We start from the raw sequence: 25,048 nt of genomic DNA, 5'->3' as shown, positions 1-25,048 counted from the left end.
GTGTTAAAATGGTAAAAGACTTTATTCTGGAGGTAAAAAATATCTTTGCCCAAAACTTGGGATTCCTTATACTGGTACTTATACCTGTTCAGACTTGTATAATTAAAGGGTGTTATATGATGGGCACAGTGTTTCTTACATCTTTGATTCAAGTATAGTTAAAAGAGTTTAGTTTTAAATCTTGACACAGAGAGCTCTAGTCGTTCTTTGGACTGTTTTCAAGCATGCTTTTCGCCGTGTTTCAGAGTTTTGACATAGAATCGCAAACTACAGCCTTCAAAAGATCATGAATCCAGACAGAAAGTGATCATCATAAACCTTATGACAGTGGCATTTATTGCAGGAATGTCTTATTGAACTTCGTCATTTTAGAAACCTAGCTGAGACTAGTTAACAGGCCTGAATGTTATAATGTGTTACTGAGTGGAATGGGTTGCAGCACTTACAGAAAATGTCTGGTTTTTTTAATCATCTTTAATGAGATTAGTTATTATTACTGAATGTGTATTTGTGCATCTTTATGTGTGTAGGAGATGTGTGATTCAGGAAGGTGGACCGTTGATGAATGGCTCCCTCTACAGGACCTGTTGCTGCCTGTTATCCTCAACAACAGGTAACCAAAACCACCTGTATGCATACTCACATGCTTGAGTTGGTGTTTAACACTGTAATCGAACAAACCACACTGGGATTTGGACTTTGTTCTATCCAACATGTGTGAAATTGAAAAGTTACTTTCTCTCAAACTTTGAAGATAAACTCTCTTCTAAACCTAGAGACTGGCACAGATTTGATGCTAGCTCTGATGAGAGCTGCATCCTCTTAGACTCCATCCAATTACCATCAGCATTATGCAGTCTACCAGTGGAAAAGATTACAGAAAGAAAATAATATGCCCATTTCATCTCTGCTTGGCTTCTTTCGGGTAAAGTGGTTTCTCCCTTCATATGTTTAATTCCTCTGAGAGAGAAGATGATGCAGAAAAAAACCCAGCATGAGTAGAAGAGATGGTAAGTGATGGATAAAAAGAGGCAGAGTGCGATGGTTGGACTTGATTGTTATCAGCATGTGAGTGGCTTTAGTTCTTTTTGCATGTCATTAACATGCTCCGGTACTTAACACTGTGTGCCTGCCATGCGTCTCCACTCTGTTCTCACTGCCTGCTGTAGTTGTAATATTAGAAATCTCAATATTTTTGTTACCATTGATTAAAAGAAAAAAAAAATGTATGAAGACTACTGCGGTGAAAATGAAAGTTTTTATTAAATTCCCTGGAGGTGCACGTACTCACAGTTTAGTAATTATTTTTTTTGAGATTAAAAATGTAATTTTTGTGTTAAGAGAACCAGATGTTATCTGTTCTGTCTGATACACTGCTGTATGTGTCTCTCTGACACACGCACAGCCAAGACGCATACACTCAACATTCTCCCTCACAAAGCCTCACAGAAGCAACCAAACAGCCCTCAGTTTGAATAATGCAGCGTCCATTCTCTACGCTTGTGTGCACCGTATGGTGTATATTAATTTCACCCACATTCAAATGTTCCTTAAATTCTCAGAAATAGCATGATAAATCATCATCTCACCAATAAGACATTACTGGAATCATAGTTGTTTCCTTGTGTCGACTCCCAGTCCTCAAAAGAGAGTTGGAGGACTGGGAGTAGAGTTATGAGAGTTATTATTGAAAATTCCATGTAATGCAATGACATTAAGCCATTGCAAAAAAAAAATTCACAAGGGGAGAAAATAATACTCAATAATCCTGAAATCCACATGATTTGTTATGCAACCCCTTTGACAATGAATGCAATCATCCCTAACACATTCTGATGATATAACACCAACAGTGGATCTCTTCTGTTGGGCTTCAGACTTTGTTGTACTGCTTTTAAGTTGCAACCCTAAGGTCTTCTGTTGTGGTTTATTTAGCAAAACCTGTGATTACCGTGAAGTCAGCAACACTCTGTGAGCTGTTACTTAATCAGATACGCAGCAGACAAGCAACAAATGCCTCTGTTTGGAGTATTAACACACTTTAAATCTGCTGGGGAAGCCACCCAGTAATTTGCTTTTTACCATCGCTCTTTGACAAATCACGATCTGATTTAATGCAAAGGAGGGGTGAGTAGTCTTTTCAAAACAGCAGGCAACATCACTATTACCTGTTACTGGTGAGTTATAGTAGAGGAATGCAGTGTATTGCCTGCAGGTCTCCATCTAACAGCTCACTCTGGCAGCTCCCTCATGTTCCAGTTCTCAGAGCAGTGTTTAAAACTGATATCCTGTCAAAAAATGCTTCATGTGTTTCTGTAAAATGTCTCCCATCATAGCCCTGATACATACAGAAGGATTGAAACTGGTATAATGTGCACCGAAATGATAAGGTCTGCAAAGGGTTTTTTTTAACTCATGTTTTACCTCCTGCCAATCAGTAAAACGTGATTATTTAATGGTTTGATTGAAAAATCACAAAGTAAATGCATTCTTTGTGGTCAAGCAGTAAACTCTACTGATATTTGTAAAAGCATCTTTCAGTGTCTCTCAAAGACTTGTTCAGGTCTTAACCTTTGTTTGGTCATTGTAACCTTTGAAGCAGGGTAATCAGTTACAATTCAATTCAATACAAAAAACGTTGTTTGTCCCCAGGGGGCAATTCAAAGGCACACAGAGCAGTGAATGAACGACAGTGCAGCTCTACTAAAAGTTTAACCAACGATAAAGTACACAGCAAACAAGCAAACAAAACACTATGGTTTAAATGTTTGGATGATTTCCTGTAATAACCTGATTCACTTGAAAGCTGCTAGAAACTAGCATCATATGAACTTCATTGTGACAAGTTCAGTCATCACTTCAGCCATCCACTCGTTGCTGCTTTACCTGGGGGTCATCAGGGGGTGGAGCCAATAGAGAAATAATCCTAGACTTGATACTGTACATAACATGACAGCTTGATTTTCACGCTCTGCTTTTTGTCCCCTTAGTCTTTACCACATGTGCCCTCTCTCTTATGCTTTCATAATCAAATGAAGACTAAAAACGGACCAAACATTTTTCAGACCCTCCATTAATGTTATTAACAGCGGAATCTTACATCACGAAATTCATAAGGAATGTAACCATAACAAGTGAAGGTCACCTGAGATGAATCAATTTTCTTTGAATTCAACCTTCTTTCCTCGTCTCACTTTGTCTCTGAAGAACTGACAGTGTGTTCGGGAGGAGGAGGATGTTGTGGCTTCTGCCTTCTGAACACAAAGAATCCACTCGTTCAGAGAGAGACCTCAGCATCGCCATCGTCCTCCACCTCATTTTCTGTAGGTCCAGGATTGTGTTCCCCTTCAGTGAAATCTTTATCATGTGTAACGGTGTGCAAATTGTTCTGTATTATTTATATACATGTTGTGTTTGTGTTTACTTTATTTCCAGCTGCCACCTCTTGCATGGCTGCGATGTCCACCAGTCTGGTGTCCAGTCTTTTGCTTTACAAACACCGCAAGGTACATCCATCATCCTGGCATTTTTGTGCTGTCTGAGGAAATTTCCCCCTCAGTGCTTTCAGTTTTGAAATCTGTCCCTGAGCCTCTTCGAATCCATCAATAGTTCAGTAGGTTCATAAACAGAATTGGTTTTGGTTATCAGAGTCTGAAGTGATTTCCTGAGTCGTGCAGACCAGTCTCTAACTCATGTCACCAGATGGTTAATGGTCATGTCTGAATCGGGGAGAAAGAAACTTCTCCGTCTCTCTCCTCCGCAGGGTGTTAGTGTATCTGTGCTGTGTCGTGATGTCGTCTGGCTCACCGAGGAGCTCTTGTTCAGGAACAAAGACGTCGGTTTCGGAGGGAGTTTGGTCAAGATTGTCCACTACTCCCTCTCTCTGCTCGCCCCTCATCTCCTCATAGCTGCTGTGCCGTCTAGGTTGGTGCTCTGTCCGTCAAAAGAAAAACAAAAAACACTGATAAGCTCCATGCAGCACGACTTTGTTGCTTATCAAAAATCCAATTTCCCCTTCAGAGAAACTTCCTTTACTGCCTGTTCTTTCTTTGAGTCCTCGTCTCCCTCCTCTCCTTTTAGGAAAGACCCGTTAATTGTTCCCCGTCCTTCTCTTGCTGCCACACTTCACCTCACCGTCCAGGCCCAGGTTGTCACACACGCCTTTATTTTGGAAGCTGTTGGCGGTAAGTGACTTTTATAGTTTCTTTTTTTTTTTTTTTCCTTCAACATTTAAGCCTGACGATCATTTTGAGACCCTGTGTTCTAGAGGAACTTTATTTCTCGTAGGAGGCCTTGGCTGTAGCGCTGACTGTTGGCACGTCATTACAGAAAATCAGTTTGAGATGTGACATTTCGTCAGTTAAAGTACTTAATATTCTGAGAGTCTCAGTCATGCCAAACTTCCAGTAGTGTCAGGGTCTGTAGCAGAATGTTCTACCCTCAGCGTAAAGAGAAATGATGTCAGCAAAGGTCTTCGGTGGCAGTTCTGCATTTACGCTGGTCTCGGCTGTCTTCTGTCACGATTTGATGTCATTGTCCTCTGATTTTCTGTTAAGTGAATGTGTGAGGTCTAAAGACGATAAAGTGCAGCTTCAGTAACAAGTGAATCATTTATGGTTGTCACGCACCTGAATATCAACTGAAAAACTCACATTTATCTTTTCAAATGTCAAGCTTGTTATTTTGTTGCCACACCGCCTGTTTGGTGGGATTATTGTTGGTACTGGTTATTGTGGCTATTTAAAAAAAACTAATTGTGATCAAATTACAAACAAACTGCATAAACTCAAACAAAAAGCCACTGACGCATCATTCCACTGAGATCGTACGCAGGCAGTAATTTCAATGTCCACTTGTGAATCACTCTTTCTTTATTTTGATTTGGATCCTGTAAACGAACAAACATTTCGTGCCGCATTTCATTCATTGACCTGGTAAAAGATGTGTGTCCCTTCCTGGTGCATCCACCTCAGTGACACAGCTGCAACGTTGACATAGTTCCTCTCAACCCAAGAGTTTTTCAATGTGCCCACTGCCCCCTGGTGTTTACAACCAAAACGAAACAATTGCGAAACAACAAGAAACTATGACTTTGTTCCTACACTCATGATATAGCTGTGACAGTACAGCACACAAAGTCAGTACATACTGAGAGGGCAAGAGTGCAGAGGAGAAACTTACAGTGTGTCATTCCACAGACCACACACACAACTGCAATTACACTGAATTTAGTGTGTTTATTTTTTGTTGCATTGCTTTGGAGAAGAAATTCTATTTAAGGCATCATGTCCAGCCTACTATTGACCCGCATGTTCTGTCAGAGGGGGACCCTGAAAAGATGTCTGGCTCGAGACTGTGTCTGTGGTTCTTAAAGAAACAGTCTCCACTTTATGATAACCTCTTTTTTTTTTCTTTTTTTTTTTTTTACTTCGAGCTTGTTCTTCCCACAAGACAAAATAAGCTCTTTTCACAGGATCACAAACCTCCGATTCTCCTTCTCCCATCTATGCTGTATGCTTTTTCATTCAACAACTAATTGCAGTCACCGCTGAGAGTCAGATGAAAAGGTCATATCGTAATCACTGACAGGCAGGGTTTGAACATACAAAGACGTGCTTTCTAACTGCCAAGAAACAAAACATCCCGAGCAGTTCCTACAGTGAACAAAGCTGACTTTAAAACTTTGTTGTGCCAGTTCAGGACTGTGTAAGGCTGTTTTACAATAAAATGCACCTTACAACTGGAAGGAGCTACAACATCAATATGAGAGACTGCAACTCCACTGAGAGATTGTAAAGTTGTCCTGGCTGTTATTTGAATTGACTTTGTTTGTGTTAGTGTGAGAGAGATGAGGCCTTGGTGTGATTAATGATGTTGTGTGTTACAGACACTGGATTGCAAGTTTATTTAGTTACGACTATTTGATTGAGGCTGATACACAAACACTAACAAACCGAGAACAGCTTTCTAATACAAGCATCGCAATGTTTATAGTTGATGCCATTTTGTAAATCCTGAGTATTAGATACACTTGAGAGCTGCCTGCTGGAGTTTCTCTGAGAAAAAAACTGAGACTCGCTCTGAGATCAATTAAGCTTGCATTATGTTGCTTTGTCAGCAGCCTCCTAATGCAGTAGCTTCAACAGCAGCTTGTAGCATATTTGAAGCTACATACCTGGAATAAATGCAATGGACCTGTATGATAAACAAATTGTAATGCAATTAGAAACCTGCTGGCTCTTTGAAGAGATATTTCGTTTGACAAACAGAAAAAGCACATTAGTGGAGTTCTTCTGACCAGATGCTTTGAGAGTCCTGGAGACTGAATCTTCTTCCAGCGTGTAGATTATCAGCCAAGATATTCCTGTGAATAAATGTACAAGAGGTTTATTCTGCACCTCTACATTTACAACCCATACCAACATAATGTACAGGAAGGAGTTTCCCTGGATGTCACCAGGCAGAAAGTAAGGATGTGAGGGTCTTGGAACATTATGAATCAGACAACAATTAATCTTCTGTAACAGAGCTGCAATTTACATTTATTAATTTAATCACTCCTAACTATAATTTCCCTTTTCCAAATGCAAATACTGTGGAAATCATCATTTAGAAACTATTGGCAATAAACACAGTTTTATCTCGTTAGTACCATCCAATTCTGCTGACAGGGTTGGAAACAAGCCTGTCTGTTTATTCATGGTTATAATTTCATGATAGAAAACCAAGATCACAAATCCTCCTCAAGTCTTTTTTAATTCTTTTTCTTTTGACAAAAATGGTCTTGTGTTCTGTGTTGTTCCTGGATATTACAATAAATGGCAGGCTGGACCGAAGCCCAATGAAAAGCTTTGTTGTTGTATTTGTTTTGATGTACAACAAGCTACTTGCCTGCGTGGCTCATTGTCGTATCTTTGGTTTCTTTGGTGATAGAGGAAGTGTAGTTAATGTGCTTCATGTGGCTTTTGTTGTAGATGCAGCGGCTAACATCAAGTAATGAAAACTGATTTAATCATTGTATTTTCAAGTGTAGGTCGAGGAATTTTGGATTTTATTGACTAAAATGAGTATTACAAAAAGACTCAACATGCTTCAACATCTTCAATCTTAAGACCACTGATTTAGATTAGGACATTCCCTGACAAAAAAAACATTTTAAATGGGAAATGAAATAAAGAATCAGCAGGAAAAGCAACAAAGGAGGGATTGCTGTGCAACAGAAACAATGTTCATAGAATAGACCAACAATGATCACAAACTGCACAAAAGAACGTATAGATGCATGTGTGAGGAATCTGGTCATCTGTCTGTCTGTTTGTATTTATGAGTAAGCTGTGTGGACGGCTGTTTAAGGACAGATAGCATCTCGATGTCAAGACTTTCCCACCAGCACACGAAAACAGGATAATGGGGATAAAAAGTGTAAATAAAGACCACAATTTGTGTAAATGCCTTAATCCAAGATTATATTCACCATCACATCCCCAGTTCTCATCCATCCGCTGACCCCATTTTAAGATATTCTGCTAACATGTGAAACAAAACCTGTTTGTTTTGGATAATACCACACCACCGTGTTCTCAAAACATTTATGAGCAAAAACTTAAAGTTGATCTTGTTTCAATTCTTAGCATGTGCCGTGTCGGCCATGTTGTGCGAGGTGGCCCGCAGTGGCGTCAGCAGCAAGGTGAGGAGCGACGGTGTGGACGGAGAGGAGCTGAAAGGTGACATGGAGTTCGATGTGGCGCTCTGCCAGTCTGAGCTGAATGAGAGAGCCCTGCAGCTCTGCCATCTCCTTCCTCCAGGCTTCATGCCAGTGAGTTTCAATTCATATTGCGCACACACACACACACACACACACACACACGCACACGTACGCACATGCACATGCACACACACACAGTGTGGATCTCGTTCAATGGATGTTTAATGGAGCTGAACAGCCATTCATCCTGCTCTGCTGCCTCTATCTCTGGCAGAGAGAGGTTTGAAATTGTGTGTGTGTGTGTGTGTGTTTGTGAACGTGCTCCATCAGACTGACTTTAAGGGGTCCGTATCGGAGCCAGAAATACTATTCCTCTCTCTGTTTGACCACCTTTCATTTCGGCAGCTGCTCTTTCTTGTCTCCTCTGTTTGCATTAGTTTCTCACCCTCCTGCCAGCCCGTCCCTCTTTCTCCTCGTCTGATCTCCGCTGCATCTCTACTTCACACCTTATATTCTCTGTCAGCTGTCTGCTCAGATATGTGATGGGACGAAGCTGTTTTTTGCATCTAACCTTGCTTTATCATTCAGCTCTCCTATTTCCTCTCTCTGTCTCTCCCTTTTTTCTGTAAAGCTCTCCAGCTCTAAATGCTTTTTCTTGCTTCCTGCAAAAGTCTAATTGTTCTCTACTGTTGCTCCTGTTTCCTCACTGTGTTAACTACCTTCACTGGGAACAAGCTCATACTGACCTCACACAAAGACCGTCAGCCTGTCCAGACTCTGCAGGAAAGCCATTAGATGCAGAGCACACACTCAATACAAAGAACATGAACGCAGTCACCCCCTCCAACCCATCTTTACACCTCACTCATCTGGTTGTAGATACAGATCTGATCTCAAAATGGGTCCTCTGTGGACAGCACACGTCCCTTCTCTCAACAGAACCTCTCTTGTATATGTAGGTGCTAGTTGTATAGGTGTACGTTTATCACAGGGAAGGTTTTGGGTGTTTCTCAAACACTCATGCTCTGGAGTATGAATAACTTATGTACTTTTTTTTAATGTAAGGTTCTGCAGTACTGGTTGGAAAGCACAAAAAAGAAAGAATCCATCTTTCTATGCAAATCTTCTTCATTGTATTCCTCTGTGTAATTCTCCCTCCTTACGTGTTTGCTTTTTTCCCAATTTCCAATTCAAATAAACTTCATTTGCATAACAGAATAGAATCCTGCATTGACAGCAGTTTAGCTTTGTAGATTATACAAAATATTAGAAGAAAAAATATAAAGGGAATAAATGGCAATTAATTAGAAGGGAAGCTGTACTATTACAGATGTCATTGCATATTCACGTTCTGTACAGAACTCGATTCTCTTCAAGCATGACAACGTGTCAACATTCATCAGCAATCACTGAAAACTGACTTCTCCTCCCTCCCTCCCTCCCTCCCTCCCTCCCTCCCTCCCTCCCTCTCTTTACTACTCTCTCTCTCTCTCTCTCTCTCTCTCTCTCTCTCTCTCTCCCTCCCTCCCTCTCTTTACTACTCTCTCTCTCTCTCTCTCTCTCTCTATCTCTCTCTTTACTACACTCTCTCTGTCTCTCTATCTCTCTCTCTATCTCTCTCTTTACTTCTCTCTCTCTCTCTCTCTCTCTCTCTCTCTCTACTACACACTCTCTCTCTCTCTCTCTCTCCCTCCTTTTCTTTACTACACTCTCTCTCCCTCTCTCTCACTTTGTCTCCGTTTCCATTTCTCTTACAAATACTCCTAACTTTTGCTCTTTCTTGCATTCTTTCTTTCTGTCCGCCTCTCCTTCCTCTCTCTCTTTCTGTCTCTTCAATGTTCTTTTTTCTTCTTCTCTCCTTTGTGTTCTCTTTCTTTCTATCTATCCATCTATCTTGTCAATGCTCTCTCTTTCTTTCTCTTCTCCCTTTTATTCTCCTTTGTCTCCCTCTCCTCAGCCCTGTCAGTCATCCCAAAGCTTTGCTCTGGATGCCATTGACAGTCTGGTGCGCTGTGGAATCCTGATCATGGAAGAAGTAAGAGAAGTTTACACTTTTCTAAAGACTGAAACTTTGCATTATTTAATACCCTGGCCTCGAGTTCATTTTATTATGTAAAAATCTACAGCATTTAATCGGCCTCTCACCTGCAGAGACCTTTATGTCTTCTTCTACAACATTTAATTTGTTTTAAATGAGTCTCAGTGCAGGGTGAGGAAAACAAGTTCAGTGTCATTCAGGATGAGGTCTTCTGTTTGTTTAATCAGATCTAAATCCCTTCATGTCATTTCCCATTAAACAGGTAAACAAAGAGGAGTCTTTTCACTGACAGCGAGTTTGAAGCACCTTTCCCTGATGGCTAAAACGCAAGATATTTGATGATTATATAAATCAACTTATCTAATTATATAGTCATTATTAAATCTAGTCATTTTACTAAGACTATATTTTTGATAACCTGGTTGTGTTTGTCTGTCTAAATGTTGTGAATGTTATCGCGTTTTATAAAATGAATTCCACGGGTAAGCTCAAATTTGACCTTCATTTACTTTGGGTATATTAAACACACAGTATGGAAATTCCCACTCAGGGGTATCTCAGTATAAATTATAATAAAGATGATGTCGAGGCTGGTGAGGAATCATAGGAGTGATTCTCTTCCTTCCCACCAATGGAAATGAGAGGTCTGGATTCCCCCTGCATCAAAGAACAATTAAAACAATACTTAAAATCATTGAAAGGCTTTTTCAGGATTAGTGATGGTCCTTTTAAAGAGATTCACGTTTAAAAACTCATTGTTTAGCATTTAACCAGTGTTAACAATTGTTTGGCATCATTCGTCATAATATATTTGTTCCTATTTCTAATACCGGTGTTGATGACTTTTGCTCCTTAACTCTTAAAAAAAATCTATATATATAAAAAAAAACTGTGCCGATTAAAAAATGACAGAAAAGAGCTTTTTTGCTTCCTTTTTAATTCAATGTTAACTGTCTGTTGTGTCTCGTAAGGAGTCAAATGTGTTTTTGTCATTGTAATCTGTAATCTTAACCTTACCTGACAGGCTGTCATTTTGCCTTGTTTAGATTCCCCGGGATGTTCCCATCTGTGATTTCTGGAAGAGGGAGGGTGCTCTGTCCTGGACCACCACAGACGACCCTTATCACAGCGACTCTGACTGTGAGGAGCAGGACCTGCGCTCCTTCAAGGTACAAGAAAGCACAGCTGTGCTGCTTTGGCTTCTAACATCACCAGAGGTTATATAAAGGTGAAAATGTTCCATGCTGGCTTGACCTCCAAAACATGGCACCATAGATGCCTGCCTACAGGGCACATACAAGAATAACAGCACATGAAAAGATAACTTTGAAGTTAATAAATCTCCATTACAAAAGCACCCTCACCGTTGAGTCGTCTACTTAGAATGCCAATTAGCTGTATGTGTCAGCTTTAAAAGAAGGTCTCTCTGTTATGATTGTTATATATGATTTGTCAAGTCAACTAAAGGCTGCATACCTCCACCTTCCAAAGGGACCAGGCAGACAGGGCTCAAAGTGTAGCAGCCACAAACACTGCAAAGTGACTTTGAGGCCTCCAGAGTTCTGACAACACACGTTGAACTGTATCAAGACAGAAGGATGGACAAGCTTATTGATCAATCAATCATTAAAGAGCTCTTTTTGTCATTATCATTGAATCCAAATCCTTTCAACCCTGAGCAGTTTTTTGCTTTCATAGAATATGACATGAAACGTTTCTTAACAAATCACTATGGGCCTGATCCATATGAGGACTGCGTTGCTTTTGTATGCGCAAAGATAGAATGGACACCTAAAAGCACACACGAAGGGTGTGCACAGACTTCGATACCAGTGTGCTGAAACTATATACCGGTAATCTTTCTCGGGGGGTTTTTTTTTAATTATCTATCGTCTTGAAACGTGAAAGCTTTGATGAAACTACAGATCTTCAGTCCTGATGTCCTGAGTGAGAGCAGGGGTGGTTGATTCAACACAATATTCTTACCCTTGCTTATAAGATACACACACGTATATTTAAAATCCTTTGAGATGGATCAACTCCAGATGTGTAGGTCTTCTCAGACATGTTCTTTCATTTCCATCGTAGATCAGGTTTGAAACCATCATGCTTCCTCTGAATCACTTCATCTTCTTACTGCTATAGAGGAACACTTTCACCAACTTCAGTAAATAATACATCAACCTTCAAGACAGATTTTCTTCTGCTGCTTGTGCTGCAAGCAGGCTGACTTACTAACTTTTCACACAGAAGAAAAGCCTCAATGTTTCACAGTTGTACTTGTTTGCTGTCCTTTAACTTTCTCAGCCGTTTTTTCTGTCTTCTTCTCCCGCTGCACCTGCTCCACTGCCCTGAGCTCTGGTGCTGAACAAGGATCGCAAACACCTCCATACCAAACAATGGAAGATGTTCCCAAAGCTCGTCCTCCTCTGCTTGTTTTCACTTAGCCTGACTAAATTCACTTCAGGTGGTGTCAGAAAGAAGTCTGGCATGAGAGGCTTACAGTACAGTTTTGTTTTGTTGACTTACATGTAGACCTTTGTTTGTCCAAAGGCTCTTTTTGTTTTGTGTTTTTTTATGTTTATTTCTTCATATAAATTCTTATTGAGGCAAAGTATAAGTTTAACAATACAGTTTACGCTGTGAATGTGTGTTTAGATTAGATTGGTTTTATTGCTATTTGCACAGGTACAGGACAGTCCAGATACATCACAATTTGTTGTGCCTTTCTTCCACAGTCAGCTCTACAATCAAAGTAAAGTTATATTCAAGCCCTTTGCAAATAACTTCATCCAAAGCCTAACCACCCCGGGAGAATCTCTCTGTATTTTGCAGTGAGTTATTCAATCTAATGGCTTCAGCAATACTACATGCTGGCTCACCGGTTTGATGCCTTTTACATCGACCAGCAACGATTCTTTGTCGGAGCTGAAGGGGGAGGATCTATAGGGACATATTGAAGCTTTAGTAACTCGTATATTGGGAAGTACACTTAAAGGTGTTAAAAGAAAAGTTTGTAAAGCATTAGATAAGAAAGAAACTCTGTGTTCTGGGAAAGAACTACAGTTGAAATGGAGGGGGGGGGCACAGAGGACAAACACAAGTAACTCTTAGTGTGGCCTTTCTATCAGAAAAGTGAAGTTGTATTTCCTACACCGTTACTTATTCATCCAATGCTTTAAAATAAGCTGGTATATTTATTTGTATTTTTATCTGCATAAACGTTTGTCATAGTTTGTACCTGCACATATAGACTGGCAGAAGAACATTGTTTTATAATCTGAGAGGCCTCTGCTGCCGTGTTTTTAGGTGCTGATGATTTGCCCTTTTACTCGGCCCGTCATCCTTTTTTATGGTTTCTCTTTGAGTTGAAGTTCCTTCTTGCTCCTAATTTACATAATGATACACCGACTGAATCAGCCTCCTTGACCTCATAGAAACTGCTCAATGAAAAATAAATGGAATGGTTCTATTCAAAGGTCATAGTGAATTTAATTCCCCTCCATCGCTACAATGTGTGTTTTCTTATCTTCATTTTGTGCAGCGTTTTAGAGGGAACAAGAAATCTGCTGTAAAAAAAGTTCAGCATACTTTACAGGTGTGAGCGGCTAGATATAAATAATGGTCCTGTAAGGTTTGGTAATGACTTATGATGATTTAATGATAGACCCTGCAGAACAATTTACAACAACATTTTTAAATGACACTGGTCTTCAGAGACAGTGCTCATTGATCAACATTACTCTACATTCTCCAGTGTTAACTCTCAACTATTGTCCCTGGCACAAAATGTTAAATTAGCCACTTAAAAGCACATCATGTTTAATTAGAAGAGCAGAACCCAAACATGGAGTAGCTGTAGATGATTAAAAAGCTAACGCAGCTTCATGCAAAGTGGGACATGTACAGTGCTGCCAATTTATACAAAACAATGTAAAGCAGAGAGAGAGCACAGGCAGGCCGAGCGTGCCAACACGAAACACATTATGTAACAGAAGACTGGCGAAAATAAACAAGAAGGGACTCAATCTGACGAACACAACAAGACAAGAAAAACATGTCAAAAAAAAAAGCAGGCAGTGATTACGTTTAAAGATTTTATTCAAACAAGTCACCAAATCATATGCTGATAAAATAATGTTGCGAAACGGAGAAATTATTTCTTTATGGAAGAATTTGTGCTTGAAGGTGCAAGGTTACATTTATTTATTATTGAAAATACAGAGCACCATTATCAACCACTAACACTGATTTCAGGGCACAGAGCAGTAAACAGCAGGGAAATACAATAAAGCAAATAAAGTTTATTTTTCTAAAGAGGGGAAAGGTGAAAGCAAAATAAATTACCACAGTATTCACATTCCACTCGAGCGAAGGCTGAACTCTCTTGGCACTACTGTACGTTGAGGCAACTGTGACTTACAGGATCAAGTTTACATTGACATAAAAATGAAATGAAAACTTTGCCAGCTCTGGGATTTCAACCATGGGACAACCATTCAATTGTTTCTTTTCTGTAGAACATTCTGCTGCTGTATCTTCTGTAATCCCTTCTGTGTTCAAACTTCCTGTCACTTCTCACGATGTGCTCATTGTAGCAGAAAATGTTTTTTCCTTCCCTGCTCCCTCCTCCTCTTATCATTTAACCCCTTTTTGAGCCCTTTGGTCTCGGTCTACTCTTCCAGATAAGCCAGCCGAGTCAGTGTCCAGAGATGCTCTTCTTCCTCTGCAGCATGCTTGCCGGTCATCTGAGAGCGCTTTGCTGGGCGATCACAGGGCTGGATCTTCTGCACACACCTCTGCCAGGTATTATGTTCTGAAAGCTTCAGGGGACAGTGTTGTGATGAGACCTGTCTTTTTTTATCTCATGCGGCCAAAGTTTCAAATAATGAGATGAAGGTATATTAATGGATTCTGTGTTTCCAACAAAGATCAGGCTTTAGACTGCTGTCAAAAAAATAATAATTTCAGCTGTTGTCGTAATCAAAAGTATGTCAGATTAGAGTCTTAGGGCTCTATGTATGTATACATACTCACCAAGCATTTCAGTTTCTATACAGTCCTATGACATAAGTAGATGAGAGTAGACATTGAGTAGATGCAATTACTTTCATGAGCCTTACTGCAGATCACTTCAGTTGCAATAATGTTGGCATGATGTGCAATTCTGACATGTATATTGGTCACCTCCAATATGCAGCCTGTAATTGTTATTGAGTTGTCTGTTTTCCTGATATTACAGTCTTAGTGTGTTTTTATGTGAAAGCGCTTCGATCATGTAAGTCAGTAAGTCAAAATAACTGCTGATGATTAGTGTTGTAGTGAAAAACTACATTAACCAAGACCAAGACATTTAGGGATGAAGACTATATTATTATTTTATATATATATTATTATTATATTAGTATTTAACTTCTAATCACAGTAATGACCTGCGGTGATCAGCGGTGGGTTTGACTGGTCAGAGTCCGAGACAGGACCGAGTTAAAGTGCTTCAGATCTGTGGTCTCACAACACTGCTGATGATGATCTACTTTCCTTTGATATATACAAGTCACCCAAATCCATTTATGGTGTCCAACTGTCACAAGTCACACTATGCTAGCATGTCACTGAGCCATGAGCTCACTTTACTTCAGCTGCAATCACTTGCTGTATTTTCATGTCTTTCCTGCTGCAGAAGCAGAGTTTGTGACTCAGGTGCACGCCTACCTGTTTGAGACGGCAAATAAGAAGAAGCAGAACTACGGTGAGCTCAACCTCACATCAACCCTCCAAAAACACTCACAGAGCTGTTCTGTTTCTTTTACTGTGGAAACTTGAAAGGCTCGTCACCTTGCCTTTTTCCAATGACTCAGTTTGAGTTGTGACAAGACAGAAGAGTACAAAGACAAAATAAACACAGCAGCTCTACCACTCACATCACATGCTCTCCCTTTATTTAAAACACATAAGACAATCAAAAACTACCCGAATGAAAACCTTCAATAACAGTCAAATACATTCTGTCAATCCCACTAGTAGTGGCTTTGTTCTGTTATCCCGACCTGGTTTTTCTATATTGGATATCTGTCTGTTCTTTTGATTCATGCGTGCCTTTGTGCCATATCTCACAGAGAGCTGCTCAGAGGAGGCTGCACACACTGCAGTTAGAACACTAATAGACCTGGGGGTGAGTGACAGCCTTTGTGTGTGAATGTGCGTGTTTCTAAATCTGTCTGTCTACGGAGAGTTAAAGCTCGTCTCAGGACTGAAAGTCTTATGCCGTCCAACTCCCAAAAAGTTCTGTTTTACCATGAATCTCTTCCCAGGTCAGCCTAAATCCAACTGGAATCCCAAAATCACTCATAAGCGGCAACCTGCTGGCAACGTTTTTTAACAATTACTTTGAGCCCTAGGCTTAGCAGCAGTGGAATCCAAGCTGATTGAGATGCAAAAAGAGAAACCGAGCCAGATGTATCCAATCAGGACTGAAGCAGAAATGTCAATCTCTTTAAAAAACACTCAAAGGACCAAGGACACCAGTGATTTTAAATTAAACATTTAGGAGAGTGGTCAAGAAAACAAACAAGATATTAGTCTTTAAAACCATACCAAAATGATTTTTATTTCATATTCTGACGTTAAAAACAACAAATATGACTTTGCTAGAGAAGCACATTGTTGCCTAAATCCATTTTGCATTATTTGATCCGTAAAGTCATAACACCGTGTGAAGTCAAACTGAAAACAAAAGCAAAAAAAGGCCTAAGAACGTAAGAGAAACGCAGCTGTTGTAGTCATAAAGAAGTGAATATTACACAGCACTCGTTACTCTGGAGCTATCTACTTCTTCTGTAATGCAGTAAATCAATCCAAAAACATCGATGGTTAGGAGCGCTGCGTGGGTCCTCGATCAGGCTGAACAGCAATATAATACAATTCAGTGTTTTGTATTTGACCACTCAGCCTTTAAACTCAGGATAGTCGACGGCGTCTGCACCCATCAGTCTCCTCATCAGTCTGTGTGTTGGGAATCGCTGCCTTTTTAAAATAGAGCATCATTGACCTATAAATCGGCCACGATCTCAGGAGGCAGTTATTAGGTTTGTTATCAAGGTTATCAGTCTGAAACGGTTGTCATGTGCTTTAGGTTTTGAGGGCTTATTGAACTCAGGAAGCTTGATTTCTAAGATCTAAAGGTCAGAACAAAGAGGAAATGTGCTTGAAGTGTTTGTGTCACTGTGCACAGTCTGAAGTTTGGCTGCCTCATTATATCAGACCTTGCTGCAGGATCAGTGTTTTTTATGTTACTCCTTTAGTTTTGTTTATCTTTTTCGTTTTTGAAGTGTTTTTGTCTAAAGCTGTTTTGTTACTTTCTGTTTTTTCCATTTTGTCTGTTTTTTGGCCTTGTGCAGAAAACAATCACCAAAGACGGGGACAGCTCTGCTCTTACTGTGTTTAAAGGAAGGTGACTGAATAAAGAGCATTGTTGTGTGGCGCGTCCTGACAGCGCTGTGTTTATGTTTACTTCAGGTCCTTTCGGAGGAGCGTCAGGAAGGAGGCGTCTTCCTCAGTATCACTCCTTTGTTCCAGTTGTCAGAGAACAGGCAGAAACTGCACGGCTTCATCTCACAGTACCTCTACAATTAATTTGTTTAACCGAGCAGCATGACTCGATGCCTCGGCTCAGTTTTAGCGCTGAGCCTGACCTCATCCATGTTTGAGAGAGACTTGTGTTCGATGTTCAAAAAGATGCATGCTGAGCAGTAGACGCTCGTGCCTTTAGGTTAATTGCATTTTGATTTTTCGGTGATGAGACATTGATTTTAAGTTTATCTTTAGCAATAGCATTAGCATAAAACCCCAGGAGACGAGGATTATGAAGTCCCTGTAATCAGTGCTAAGATTCTGCTTGTGCAGATTCTGTTTCAACCACGTTTATGTTGTCACGAAGGCCAATAAGTCATGTTTGTCGTGCCAACAGAACGCTTTGGAGTGTTTTTTGTTACGTTGATCAGTGAAAGTTAACAGATGTTTATACTGATATTAAAATAATCGGCTTCTTTCATCATCTGCTGGACTTGTGCTCGTGTAATTGTCTCTTTCACACAATGGAGGTTCACATCGGTATTTGATGTTCTCTCTCTGAGAATTAATCTCCTCCACCCTGCTCATTGCTCTGCTCCTGAATGTAAATCTTTGCGTGCTGACTCAGACCTCAGGAGACTATGTATGTGAAACCCTCTGACACTGAGATGCAGAGAAAAATCAATGCCTTTGTAGGGTTTTTTTTCTGGTCAGCATTGATAATTTGAAATTTAAACGCTCTGTTAGTACAGTCCAGATTCAGCTCGGCTGGACCTTCTTCTATTACCTTTGATTTTAGACCAGAGCTGTACTTCCATCAGCGCCCATCCATGAAACTCTACTGCCCCCCTGTGTTAAACAGAGTGTACTGTGACAGCCTCAGTACTTTTCCCACAAGCCTCACTGTAATTTATTTCTTTTGTTTATTGAATAGTATACAAACACGCACAGTCCCAGATGCACTGCTCTTAGTGAGTATAGCCAAATGCCCATTTACAGCAAATGCACACAGGAGGCTTTTAGAAGGAACAGAAATTTAAAAAAAAGAAAATCTAAACATTGCAATTATGGATGCAACACAATAAACAACTACAATTAGATTGCTGTTATAAATGTACTACAGACATTTAAGATTCTGTTTTTACGTGTGGGAACAATGTTATTTGTCCTTCACGATTTAACACTGCTCTTAAAAACGGTTACATTCTCAGTTCAGTGTGTAGACTAGTCCTGAGTTCCTCCCTGTTTGATCTGTGAGTACTTCAGGACAGCTGTGTTAGACTGCATTAGGTTCATCCTAAAGGGCCTTTCAGATGTGGCTAGCACAGTGCAAACCATCCTGACTGAAAGGACCTTTAGTGTCGTCTTTGTTTTCAAAATATGAAAAAAGACATTTTTTCTCTTAAAGGGTCAAATTAAATCTGCATGTGGGGGGTGAAGTGATTTCATTTTGTGAGATTCAAATTAACTTATTCAAAGAATTCCTTTGAATATAAAGTACCTGATTGACCTAAGACATTTATTCTGCTCTCACATAGAAAAAAATCACATTTAAATTTTGTAAAAGCAGGTCTTACTATTTGCATGTCCAAGTGTCCTCAAGACAGAATCACATTTCCTGTGATGCAACACAGTGTTCAAGCTTATTATTTCACACATTAAGTTTCTAAATTATCATCCCTCCACTGCAGAATGCAAAAGGGTCCATCTGGTTTGGCAGTGTTATTAAAGCAGTCTGTGTCAGTGGAAAGACTCCCCACCTTTACAGCTTTCAACAGAAAGAACAAATGACGCAAACAGCTCACATGAATCGAGCCAAAATCCAATTAATAAAGCAGAATTTTCTCCCAGGACACAATAGACACAAATTCTGATGACGCCACATTTTACATTTAATGAATTCTTATTATCTCTGGAGATCTGTTCATTTCTCATGAGAGGAGGCTGTTTAAATCATCTGATAGGATTATACAAAGCATCAGCCTGACCTTGAACATATAAGGAAAACTTTTCATTTACAGCATATTAAAAAAAAGGGTCAGGGGGTTCCCAGCACCCTGCTGTATGGCTTCTGATAAAAGTGTATTTTTAAATCTGCTGATGACTCAATAAGCAGGGCTGAGCAGCTAAAACAACCCGTTGAGTCACACAATGACACTGCTTAATGTAGAACTTTAACAATGTTTATCTATCTCCTGATTGTCATTAAGAAAACTTGTCACAGATCAAATCATGTAATACTTTTGCTGCTGGTTTTCACACATTCTGTCAGGAAAAGAAAGAGATGAATCATCTGGGCGTGTGACGTGGCAGTCGGTCAGAAGTGCAGCTTGAGGGATCCTGATTGGTCTGTTGGTGTTTTTCTGCGTCAGAGTTTAGACCACTTTGTTGATTATGGATCCGATTCGGTCTATTTGGCACTCCACAACATCTCCTTTCTGTAAGACCATATCAAAGCATACATTAAAATAATAAGTCTTTATATATTAGTATATAGACATTAAATGTCTTAACTTCTAACTTCATTTTCTAAAAACATACCACACATGATCCTAAAACGGAGACATACAATCATCAGATAACATTTTGTAGCTAAAGTGTTGATTCAACAACTACAGACGGAAGAACTCCAGAACACTTCTGTCTTTGTTTCATGGCTGAAGTTACCTTGAGGAAGACTGGTGGCTTTCTGAACACGCCCACGCCCGGGGGCGTCCCCGTCAGAAACACATCACCTGGAGACAATGTCACGAACCTGACAGGAAACAGCAATAACGTAATGATCATCACTTCATATTAATGACTGTTAACAATGAGACTCTTTATCATGGTTATGTAAGATAATTGTCAAATCTAGACAAGGAGATGAGATGCTTTAATAGCCAACAATTTCAGATCAGAGGACGCTGCAGTAGATCAGGGTACTTCAGGGAAAGAGTTCCAGCCCCAGAAGTGCTGGGTAAGTATTTGCTCAAGCGTATAATATCACTCAAGTGGTCATTTACTTACACAGAGCTCCGAACGTGGACTCTTTTCTAAAACTATTTAATTTGCATCATGTCTTAGAAACGATTAAAGCAGAAAAATGTCAACGTTCTCTACACATAATGAGTAAAAACTGTCTCTGTGAAGTAAAGACATCGTCCATGTGAGCAGAATCTGAGTGGACTTGCTTTGAAACCCAGGCGACCAGCGCCTCCGTTTTAAAGATCATCTGATCCGTGTTGCTGCTCTGGACAGTGTCACCGTTGACCAGACAGCGGACGCCCAGGTTGTGAGGATCTGGAATGAAACAAACAACAGCACTGTTGGTCATTCTGTCATTGACTCATACTTTAGAAGAAAACTACACCCTCAGTAACATTGAGATATTTGTTGATCATAAAATATTTAATCATATTCAAATGTTATCTTGCCTGTTGAGATAAGAACACTTGAATGTGGCCGTGTACTCTCAGGATGCAAACATCTTTATGTTGGTGTCAGATTTGAAATCATTTCTGTCAGGTCTTTAAAAGTCTTGTATTTTAAATAAACAGTTTAACACTGTTGATGCAAATATTCAATTGTTACCATAGTAACCATTTTAAATAAAAATTACATTTGTGTATGTATTTTTTGATTTAACAGTGCAAGGATTAGTCATACAGAAGTGGTTACAATATTCTATCATTAAGATATGTATGTAATGAAACTTCCTGTCTAACATAAGTAGGCTTTCTTTACACACACCAGTTAATCCTGAACCTTCCAAACACACCGCCATGATATGGGTAAGGTATTATAACCACATGAATCAGTAATGCATATAACCAAAGGTATCTGTTATTTATCAGTTACTAAATATGTTAACCTATAGTTTATCCAATAAATTGTTTTATTTCTGCTTTGATTTTGTTGCCCTCTGACCTTTCACAGCGTCAGTGGTCACTAATGCAGGACCAAGAGGACAGAAGCTGTCGAACGTCTTTCCCAGCAGCCACTGCTTCCCATTGCGCTTCATCTGCCAGTCCCGCGCACTGACGTCATTGGCCACAGTGAACCCGGCCACGTAGGAGAGAGCGTCTTCCTCCTGATCCATCAGAGGAGTAGACATCGTCACAGAGGAGGACCAAAGTTTCATGGCCATCAGATCTCATTTTGCAATACTCACCTTGATGTGTTTTCCTCTTCGTCCAATCACAAAGGCCAGTTCAACCTCCCAGTCCACTTCCTGCAGATGCGCAAATTAAATGGAGTGAAACATACATTTTTATTTCATATTAAACATGTTGGTAAGAATATATTTAAAATCTTGGCTGTTTTGTCAAAAGATCTCGAGAGGTGACATGACGCTCTTTTAATCAGTTAATTCAAAATGTATTCTACATTTTAGCTGAGACTACACAAAGTCTTTACATTAGCTCACACCGTGCTGTGCACATTCCTCAAATTTAGCAAATCTGCTGGTTCAAATTAAAATCCTGGAGTTAACGCATTTTCCTTCGTTCCCTGACCTAAACGTTTCAGCTCGGTGTAGAGTTTCAGGACTGTAGATCTAAACAATTATCTCTGATTTTATTCCATCGCATCCTGATTAACCTTTTTTGTGTTCTGTCTGCATTTAGTCCAAAACATTGGACCCTTATAGATCACACAGTAGTCCCAAGTTAGCCTGTTCATTGTGATTAGTATTATAAATTGAAACCTGTCATAGAAGGCCATACATTCAACCTAAAACCATGGTGAGTCCTTTGACCACTGGGACAAGCATCAATTCTTCCTGTGAAGAATCTCTCTCTCCCTCTTTCACCCCTTATTTCTACATATAAAGCACTTTGTCACCTCCTTTTTTTCCACGAGTAAAGCAACGTAATGGAGCGTTTTCATTCCCACCTGGCTCTCTGAAGGCAGCAGAATGTCGTCATACGGCCCGGTGATGGCGCTGGGGAATTTGCTGAAGATGATGGGCTCTTTGGGGATGGGGGCGTTTTGCTCCAGACAGTGGTCCCTGTAGTTCATACCCACACACACCACCTTCTCTGGAGCCAACACAGGAGACAATAACTGGATATCCGATCGCTCCACCACACAATGACTGGAGGACAAGGCCCTGAGGAAGAGGAGTTAGCAAAAACAGGATAACTTGGCAAAATGTCGATTTTTAAGGCAATGAAGTGTTCAAAACTACAGGATGTGAAGAGAATGATACTAAGTTATCCAAACAAAGGAGTTGATGCTTCACAGAAAGTTTGGCTTTGAATGATTTAAAAGGCTTATTCACTAAGAATGGAAAGTGATTAATGAGGGTGATTTAATGGAAACATTTTAGAAAGAGGTGATTCAGGTAGACATCTTTTTATTCCCTCAGCGAGTGATTTATGAAGACGATAAAACAAGTACAGGACGTTGACTTAGAGATTATCAAGATAATAAATACAAAAAGTTACTGATAATGATTAATCAAGAAAGTTGTTGATTCAAGTGATGTCATTTATGAGGTGTAAGGTGGTCATTGTAGGAGATGTTTAATTCAGACAATGAGGAGGAGGAGGATTGATAAGGATCATTCAGGAAGACAGGAGATTTAAAGAGCATATACCTCTGTGCACACTGCAGACCCTCCTCTCCTAGCTCCAGCAGTCCTCTCATTGTTGAGGGCATCAAAGGGTCAAACGCCTTCAGATCCACCACACTTTGCCCCTCACCGAGCTCCACTCCCACCCGGATGTTTCCTGCATCGCCATGTCTATGAAACTGCACCAGACGCATCGCTAAACCACTTAAAGCTCTCTGCCTCGGTGGGTTTATCAGTGGCCTCTGAGAGAATAAAGTCCATACAGTAGAAAAGGAGCGAAGAAGAAGTCTCATCTGTTGTGAAGAAGAAAAGAAGTGAAATATGAGGAGACAAGGAAGGTCAATGGATGATCAGAGAGGGACCAGCAGATACAAAAAGGATATCAAAGGATATCAATATAATATTTGAAGTTATATAAATTATGAATAACTTTTCAATATTGGTAGGTTTTTTTTATGTACCACACCTTGACTCTTTCCTCACAATTGGAGAAACAACGTCAAAACTGAAAGGCGCTTACACACGAATGTACAGTACTAGAATCTCATTCAATTTTTACAAAATGATTGACCTCCTCCAAAAATCCAAGCCCTTTGCATGTCAGCTCGATCCCCTGCCCATAACCTTATTCAGATCTTGCCTCTCCTCTCTGCTTACTCTCATATCGGCCATCATCCACGGCTCCCTCACCACTGGAATTGTTCCCTCGCTATTCAAAACTGCAGCTGTCACTCATATACTGAAAACACCTGATTTAGATCCTAACAACTTCAATAACCTCCACCCCATTTCAAACACCTTTCCTCTCCAAAATTCTGTAAAAAAAATATTCCCCAACCAGCTACACTCTCATTTACCTTAATGTAGTCTCTATGAGCACTTCCAGTCCATGTTCTGTCCCCGTCACTGTACAGAAACTGCTCTATTAATAATCACTAGCTATCTCCTCATTTCTTCTGACTCTGGCTTGCTTTCCATCCTCATCCTTCTCGACCTGAGTGCGGCCTTTGATACCATCTTTCACCCCATCCTCCTCAGTAGAATCTCCTCCATTGGCATCACTCATACCCCCCTTGCCTGGCTCCATTCTTATCTGTCAGGCCTCTCTCAGTTCGTACTGCTGAAATCCTTCAAATTGAGCCCTCCCCATACACTACAGGTGTGCCCACACGGGCTCTGTCCTGGGGCCCCTTCTCTTCATCACCTACCCCTACACTATCACTCTAATCCCATATCAATACCATTTACTGGTCTGCATACTTCCATCGACAAAACATCAACCGACTCTCTCCCCATCTTCAAATCCAGACTCAAAACCACCTGTTCGAGATCGAGATCGACTACTCACTTTAACAGTATCATTGTCGTCATCGTCGTTTTGATACCTTTCTTGTGTGTGTGGCGCAAACGCTGTGGGAGGAGTAGCGCGGCCCGTTTTGAGGATATAATAAAGAGAATAATAATATTAGCAATTGCAGTAGTGTGGTTTGCCTTTCAGGCAACCACCCTAATCAGGGAAACAGAGAAACAAGAGGACAGCTGCAGTAACTTCAGCCTACCTGCAGCCTGATCCGTGCAGTTCAACATTTACCTGAAATGAATGGTGACTTCACAGAGGAGTGTGACACTGTAACCTGAATACCCAGCTATCTGGGTCTTTCTTGAACTTTGTACCGTCTTTTGGTTACTCACCTCTCCTGTGATAAACAGAAAATGCGTCTTCCGGTTAGAATATGTAGTTCTAGATTGAGCTTAGACCAGTTATAAAAGTAAACTGTTCAAATAAAGCAACCGACTGGCCATACACTGTATTATTATGATACCATTTAAATTAAAAACATCATTTTAAGTGTTCCTACACCACAGACTGTAAATATTATCTTTTACACTCCTTTTTGGAAAGATTATCGCCATTTTTTATTAGCTCTGAAAACTACAATTCCCAACTAAAAATAAGATCGTGCCTTTACGTGCGGTAGAAACTTAGATATTTTAATTGAATTCACATAACTGTCGATTAAATCTCAAATTTCTCTTTATAAAAAAGCTATATTCATAAACATAAATTGTAAAGGCCAATAATTTGACTTATTTTAGTTTTCGTCTATGGTGGAGTTTTGGGGCTTTTATTTTGAAGGCTTCCTTTAACCGGAAGTGCGGTACAACGGTAGCTTTGGCA

General features: G+C 40.1%; 3 protein-coding genes across 8 annotated transcripts in view; 2 read left to right on the top strand and 1 right to left on the bottom strand.

Moving 5' to 3' along the window:
• gpat2 (glycerol-3-phosphate acyltransferase 2, mitochondrial) overlaps positions 1 to 17,799 on the top strand; it is a 105,078-nt gene extending 87,279 nt beyond the window's left edge. For 3 of the 4 annotated variants that reach the window (XM_079364414.1, XM_079364416.1, XM_079364415.1), the window contains 12 exons: positions 531 to 613; positions 3,208 to 3,323; positions 3,436 to 3,506; positions 3,764 to 3,924; positions 4,081 to 4,184; positions 7,632 to 7,816; positions 9,663 to 9,740; positions 10,790 to 10,912; positions 14,429 to 14,549; positions 15,424 to 15,492; positions 15,860 to 15,915; positions 17,259 to 17,799. In XM_079364414.1, the coding sequence (XP_079220540.1) occupies positions 531 to 613; positions 3,208 to 3,323; positions 3,436 to 3,506; positions 3,764 to 3,924; positions 4,081 to 4,184; positions 7,632 to 7,816; positions 9,663 to 9,740; positions 10,790 to 10,912; positions 14,429 to 14,549; positions 15,424 to 15,492; positions 15,860 to 15,915; positions 17,259 to 17,375 (1,284 nt within the window). In that variant the 3' untranslated portion in view covers positions 17,376 to 17,799. The remainder of the gene's footprint in view (positions 1 to 530; positions 614 to 3,207; positions 3,324 to 3,435; positions 3,507 to 3,763; positions 3,925 to 4,080; positions 4,185 to 7,631; positions 7,817 to 9,662; positions 9,741 to 10,789; positions 10,913 to 14,428; positions 14,550 to 15,423; positions 15,493 to 15,859; positions 15,916 to 17,258) is intronic. The other variant, XM_079364417.1, reaches the window with a different exon arrangement.
• Positions 1 to 25,048, top strand: part of LOC306837050 (putative aminopeptidase W07G4.4) — a 133,779-nt gene that overhangs the window by 103,424 nt on the left and 5,307 nt on the right. The window lies entirely within an intron of this gene.
• fahd2a (fumarylacetoacetate hydrolase domain containing 2A) lies at positions 18,196 to 24,818 on the bottom strand. 3 transcript variants are annotated; one of them, XM_079364638.1, is made up of 8 exons: positions 24,562 to 24,818; positions 22,894 to 23,162; positions 22,188 to 22,404; positions 21,466 to 21,525; positions 21,222 to 21,384; positions 20,486 to 20,594; positions 19,980 to 20,067; positions 18,196 to 19,750 (listed from the first exon to the last, which is right to left on the bottom strand). In XM_079364638.1, exons 2-8 carry the CDS (start codon positions 23,160 to 23,162, stop codon positions 19,688 to 19,690), a joined length of 969 nt encoding a protein of 322 aa, XP_079220764.1. In that variant the 5' UTR covers positions 24,562 to 24,818; the 3' UTR covers positions 18,196 to 19,687. The 3 variants fall into 3 exon arrangements, with proteins under 3 accessions (XP_079220764.1, XP_079220762.1, XP_079220763.1); XM_079364636.1 differs by having other exon boundaries at positions 24,429 to 24,562; XM_079364637.1 differs by lacking the exon at positions 24,562 to 24,818 and adding an exon at positions 24,461 to 24,561.

The sequence above is a fragment of the Symphodus melops genome, assembly GCF_947650265.1.
Source record: "Symphodus melops genome assembly, chromosome: 1".
NCBI lineage: Eukaryota > Metazoa > Chordata > Actinopteri > Labriformes > Labridae > Symphodus > Symphodus melops.
Note: the sequence above shows the minus strand (reverse complement) of the source record. Positions and strands in the feature narration are given on the sequence as shown.

What these genes read in the sequence shown, in the direction of transcription:
- fahd2a (XM_079364638.1), bottom strand. Translation starts at nt 23,162, where the DNA reads ATGAGACTTCTTCTTCGCTCCTTTTCTACTGTATGGACTTTATTCTCT. An exon ending in GAAGAGGAAAACACATCAAG is followed by an intron (nt 21,385 to 21,465) that starts GTGAGTATTGCA and finishes CTGATGGATCAG; the next exon opens with GAGGAAGACGCTCTCTCCTA. An exon ending in AGCCACCAGTCTTCCTCAAG is followed by an intron (nt 19,751 to 19,979) that starts GTAACTTCAGCC and finishes ATGGTCTTACAG; the next exon opens with AAAGGAGATGTTGTGGAGTG.